At 41.4% G+C, this 6,307-nt stretch overlaps 1 protein-coding gene across 1 annotated transcript in view; it reads right to left on the bottom strand.

Moving 5' to 3' along the window:
- Positions 1–2,224: 2,224 nt before the first annotated feature.
- glis3 (GLIS family zinc finger 3) overlaps positions 2,225–6,307 on the bottom strand; it is a 53,844-nt gene continuing 49,761 nt past the window's right edge. The window contains exons 9-10 of the mRNA XM_063014355.1: positions 2,411–2,584; positions 2,225–2,322 (exon numbers count right to left, since the gene is read on the bottom strand). Of these exons, the coding sequence (XP_062870425.1) occupies positions 2,225–2,322; positions 2,411–2,584 (272 nt within the window). The remainder of the gene's footprint in view (positions 2,323–2,410; positions 2,585–6,307) is intronic.

Here is a 6,307-nt window from a genome sequence, read left to right as displayed (position 1 = left end):
ATAATAATTCTTTTCCCCCAGTGGTGTTATTGGCAGGGGTGGTTCTGATGGGTGCATGAATGAAACATTGCCACTTTTTCCTGTATCCACTCAAAAATATTGAGCATAAAGCAGAAATACACCCTGAACAGGACATTAATCCGTCAGAGGGCATCAAACCCATACCTTTTTACTCAGAGGGGTGATTTAAATTTAAAAAGGAATCCACAGACTCCTTAACATTTGCAGCATTCTTAATAGTAGCTTGGGTGGTGCAACAATCTATGATGCTAGCCAGCTGAGACTCTCAGAGGTGCTATTGGCTATGTTTGTTGGGGTGGGGTGGGGTTGGGGGTGTCTGATTCTATTGACTGAACCCAATCCTTTCTTCTTTCTTTTGTTTCCAGGTTAAGTCTCCTGCACAAGGGATTTCAATCAAGATATTTAAATACATTTAAAGACCTCTCAGATAGGGAGGTACCATCTAGTGCAGAACAGAACAAATAAAAACAAGTATTTGTTTAGTGCTTACTGTTGATGTTGAGCAAATCTTTGGCTTTTATTATTTTTACATACACATCCATACACATGCAAAACATTAAAACATGACATGATTTTTAAACGTGATTGTATTTTTAAGATTGCAGCTATTTACATACAAAATTTCAATTAATCTTGCAAATGTAGCCACCGCTTCAATATTGGCTTCAGGTGCTTCAGTGGCATTATTCAGTATGGACAAATCAGAAGTTTGGACTGCATCCAAGGGTCTGTAAGGACACGGTTTGATGAGTTTGGCCAGGAAGAACTCCAGTGGCCTGCATAGAGCCTGACCTTAACCCTCCCCAATGCACATTTTTGAGATGAACTGGAATTATGATTGTAAGCCCTACAGTGCCCTACAGCAGGGGTTTTCAACCTTTTTGGACATTCGAACCGGTGAAGCAGAGCTGGATTCGATACTACGTACTCAGAATCCAGCTCTGGTTGCAGCGTGTCTTTTTACCGCTGCGCCACCTGAGCGGCTAAGCCTGAACTTTTTAAGGTAAGTGAGTCACACAGAATGTTCCAGTAGCTGGTGTTTATTTAAAACCGCAAAGAAAAGAAACTTACGATTCGGTTCAAATGAATTGACTCCTGACTCACTTATAGCGACACTGTGAACAAAGCATTGAATTGCTTTAGTTTCAGAAGTAAAAAAATCTCGTAATGTCACGCCCCCTGGTCAGGCACTCGCCCCCTCCGACACGTGTGCAGTAGCCGACTGCATCTTTTCACCTGCACGAGGCGAGTTCATATGCAGGTCAGCTTTGTGTACGGAGAGCCACACCCTGTGCAGGCACCATCAACCAGCCAGCAGAGGTCGAAATTGCATCAGTTATGCTTCCCAACCCAAGCTCTGGTGTGCTAGCGTGTATTACCGCTGCACCACCTGGGCGGCAGTTGAGCCATTTTTAACAGCTATTACAGCAGAATTTTTTTTTTAAACCATTCATTTATTAAGGACAATGTGTTTAGTAATTTCTTCTTTATTTTAAAATACTTTATGTATTACCAGTTTGATTAAGCAGCAGTGGTGTAGAACTGTAAGGTTTTGCCCAGGATAGTAGACAAAGTCCACGTCCACGACAAAGGCAACTCAAGGAAATCATGATAGTCTGTATTTTATAGGCATCTGGAGACTGGCCAGTCTCTTGTTTAAAGTTTTCAGTTAGGGGTAACAGGTGTACTATGGACACTTTGTGTTCCTTTTAGGTTTGCATAAGTCAGAGCCTGATACAGGCTCTGTGACTGTAGTTTAAAATGTTTTGCACTTCCTCATAATAAATGAAACTGAACGTGGAGATGTGTGACTTGTTTTGAACACATTTAGGTTTCTGTCATGCTGATAGACCTTTCACATTTACAGCATTTATCAGACACCTTTATCCCAAAGTGACTTACAGTACTGTGAGAGCAATTGAGGGTTAAAGGCCCAACAGCAGAAACCTGGCAGTGGTGGGGCTTTAACTAGTGATTACTAGTTACTAGTCCAGTACCTTAACCACTAGGATACAACTGCATCTAAAAACAGGTGATCTACAAATTCCCTGCACAGGTGTTGTAACAAACAAATAAAAATAGATTATTTAAATTTAAGAACTTAGCAATGCTTTTTTGTAGTACTTTAATGAAGGGCCCGCGAATGGCAGCTTGGTGGTGAAGGTGAGATGAATGCGAAAAACAAACAACTTTAGGGTCCTGGTCATCGGTCCATGGTGTGTATGTGAAGGTAGTTATCTTCTGGCACTGAAAGCTCCTGATTCACCAAGGATTCTTCAGATCTGCCCTGTGAGTCGAACACTGAAGTCACAAACACACAGTTAGTATGCTACTATTCTGGACAATCATTAGTGCATTTGTTAAGTAAAGCATGAAGACCATAAGTGACCTGTGAGACTTGATAAAGATGTGTGGATCAGATCAGGTTCCTGCTGAACTGGGACTGAGGAACTTAGACTGTTCTCAAACACTGGGATCTGCATCATGGAACAGGCAGCCATCTGCTTTGCGGTCTGAAGCAAGTCATCATACGAGGGCGAGCACAGCGTTTGACTAGGGAAACCTGAGGAGTGTTACATCACACATACAGTTAGCGTCAGAATGATTGGGACTTATGGTGAAAACGAGTAATACAGGTGGTAGATATCGACTTTAAAAATGTCTTTGTATATAATAAGCCTCTCACTAAAAATATATACACACAAGGCAGAACATTAAAACCAGCTTCTTGTTTCTATACACACTGTCTACAATGACTACATTGGTCAGGACCCCCACAGAACCACCACAGAGCAGGTATTATTTGGGTGGTGATCATACTCAGCACTGCAGTGACACTGACATGGTGGTGGTGTGTTTGTGTGTGTTGTGCTGGTATGAGTGGATCAGACACAGCAGCGCTGCTGGAGTTTTCAAACACCTCACTGTCACTGCTGGACTGAGAATTGTCCACCAACCAAAAATATCCAGCCAACAGCGCCCAGTGGGCAACATCCTGTGACCACTGATGAAGGTCTAGAAGATGACCAACTCAAACAGCAGCAATAGATGAGAGATCGTTTCTGACTTTACATCTACAAGGTGGACCAACTAGGTAGGAGTGTCTAACAAAGTGGACAGTGAGTGGACACAGTATTTAAAAACTCCAGCAGTGCTGCTGTGTCTGATCCACTCATACCACATACATACACACTAACACACCACCACCATGTCAGTGTCATTGCAGTGCTGAGAATGATCCACCACCTTAATAATACCTGCTCTGTGGGGGTCCTGACCATGAAAAACAGCATGAAAGGGTGCTAACAAAGCATGCAGAGAAACAGATGGACTACAGTCAGTAATTGTAGAACTACAAAGTGCTTGTATATGGTAAGTGGAGCTGATAAAATGGACAGTGAGTGTAGAAACAAGGAGGTGGTTTTAATGTTATGGCTGATCAGTGTATATTGGTGTAATTTTATTTATGTCTTTTCTAATGTAATCTAATCTTTTTAATGTTGACAAATGACTAAGAGAAGCAGCCTTTTGATCAAAAATATATAGACACCTAGCCATACCTTTGTTGAAAAACATTGGGCATTAATACAGGCTGTAACAGCATGACTTACAATCGATGTTTTAATTTATCCTAGACGTGTTCAGCTGGGTTGGGGTCAGGGCTATGTGCAGGCCACTGGACCATGTGTGTATAGATCTCGATTCATATACAGTGGCACAGTCATGCTGGAAAATTAAAGGGCCCTTTTCAAAGTGTGAAAACAAAATTGGAAGTATATTATTTATTTTTTCCCTGAACCTGTTACCAATAGCTGGAGCTAAAACATGTAAAGTAAATAAATAGGCATTTTTGGCAATACAGTGTATTTATATGTTATTAAAAAGAAGATTATAGATTTACAGTTTCAGAGTTCCTTAACAAAGTAAAATAGAAATGGGAACACAGTTTAGTTACATTTTGTTTATAGAAATTTCCATGCACCAGTAATTGAAATGAGGTTTTGTTTAAACACATATTTTTGATAAAGGCTAGTTTAGTTTAGACTAGTTTACTGGTTAGATTGTTCTAATTAGGTTAATTAACTATTCAAACTCGAAATTCTGAATTATTCTGAAGCTGACTATATATAGACATCCCAAGTCTCCCGGAAGTTCCGGGAGCCTCCCGCATATACATAGCGGCTCCCTGATGCCCGCAAGTCAGATAAAATCTCCCGGAATCTAGAACGAGCGGCCAAGAGATACACACACACACACACACGCGCGCACGCAGGCGACACAGACTTTTACACAGAAAGTTATACTTTCTAGTGCACTATGTAGTGAACATGAATGCGTTATCTAATGCACTATCTACTGCACTATGTAGGGAACATAAATCCGTGATCTGATATACAATCTAGCGCACTGTGTAGGGAACATAAATCTATTATCTTGCACACTATCTACTGCACTATGTAGTACACATTAATGTGTTTGTGACACGAACAGTTAGCTTAGTAGCTCAGTTAGCAGCTCCTAAAAGTTCTGTTATCATCCTTTGGTGTGTGCGAGAGGTTATTTAGCTTTCTTTTTTGGGGCTTGGGGGGGCCGGGGTCGAGGTCCGGGGGTACCGCCCTGAAATGAGTTTTTGCAACTTGGGATGTCTGCTATAGAACACACATACAGACACCAGTGCAGGTTGTGTGGCTATGTGTTCTTTAAACAGCTCATTATAATTTATCTAACCCCTGCTCTGCCAAGCTTCTCCAATAAGTGCAAGCGCAGCACGGAATTGGATCAGTTATCTCCTCTGAGCTCGGAAAACATTGGCAGCGACCTTAGACAATACGAGATAAGGTCTGCATCAGACAGATCTATTTTTGCCTTTACCTAACAGACAGCCATCTGTTGCTCCCAAAAAGGAAGCAGAGATTCGTGAATCATTCAGCTGGACTTTTTTTCGGCTGCTGTTAAAAGTTAATATGCATCAGAAGCGCTGCATCACGTGCATTTAGTTTTACTTAAGTATAAATGTCCCACAGCTACTGACAGCGGCCTCGTACTGTTTACATTTAAAGAATTAAATACATTTTTTAATGTATTTATTCTTATTAAGACAACTATTAAAGGTCTGTGTGGCTGGATTAGGCTCTGTATACAGGTAAAATGGTCAGACTATGCTGTTGAATTGAAAAGTCTGGGCACCCCTGGCCATATTACAAACAAACCCCATTTCCAGAAAAGTTGGGACACTTTCTAAAAATGCAATAAAAATTGAAATCTGTAATTTGTTAATTTTTCTATTTATTTATGCATTTTTCCCATTTTCTCCCGATTTAGCGTAGTCTATTTGTCTTCCGCTGCTGTGGGTCCCTAATTGCGTTCAAGGAGGGTATATTGCTGCTCACGTGCCCTCTGACGCACGCGCAGTCCTAGTGGACCCCTTCTTTACGCCTGTGCTTTTGCACAGACGCCTCTATCCACTAACCAGGGTCGTTACACAACATTTGAAGACCCCACCCACTTAGTCCGGTTATTTCCCCACCCAGCAGACACGGCGGCCAATTCGTGGCTGCTGCAGTCAATGTCAGTTGTGCCTGCTAGATGGTGCCCAACCGACCGGTAGCAGAGCCGAAATTCGAACCGGGGTGTTCAGAATTAGTATCTTCAATTCGCAAACGATTCAAAAGTAAAATAAATAAAAAAAATGATGTGACCCAGTGGTAAACATGCCTCTGTCCCAGCTTTTTTGAGTGTGTTACAGGCATCGGTTTCTAGTGGAATATCCTGCTGAGCCACCTGGGCGCGGACAAACTTTATTTGACGCTGTTAAATATAAACAAATTTAGAAACTGATGCCTGTAACACACTTAAAAAAGCTGGGACAGATGCATGTTTACCACTGGGCCACATCACATTCTCTTTTAATTTTACTTTTTAATTGTTTGGAAATTGAACATACTAATTGTTGCAGTTTTCCAAGTGGAATTTTTGCCCATTCTTACTGTATAAAAGAGCTATTTCTCCTCTTCATGATTTGCCATCCTTTCTTAATAGAAGACAGATCTGGACTGCAGGCAGGGTAGTCAAGCACACACAGTCAGTCCACAAAGCATAACACAGTTAAGGTTGCATTTCTTGATGCAGTGGTGGACTGTGTTAAGTGACAATGATTTTCTAAAGTAATCCTGACCCCACGTGGCTATGTCCATCACTTTAGAATGACAGTTTCTCAAACCATACCTTGACTTGGGACCAACCAGTTTTGTTGGCTCTTCCCCAACTTGTTGCAGGCATAACATTC

Source organism: Trichomycterus rosablanca, chromosome 18 (assembly GCF_030014385.1).
Source record: "Trichomycterus rosablanca isolate fTriRos1 chromosome 18, fTriRos1.hap1, whole genome shotgun sequence".
NCBI lineage: Eukaryota > Metazoa > Chordata > Actinopteri > Siluriformes > Trichomycteridae > Trichomycterus > Trichomycterus rosablanca.
This window is presented reverse-complemented; position numbering and strand designations above follow the sequence as displayed.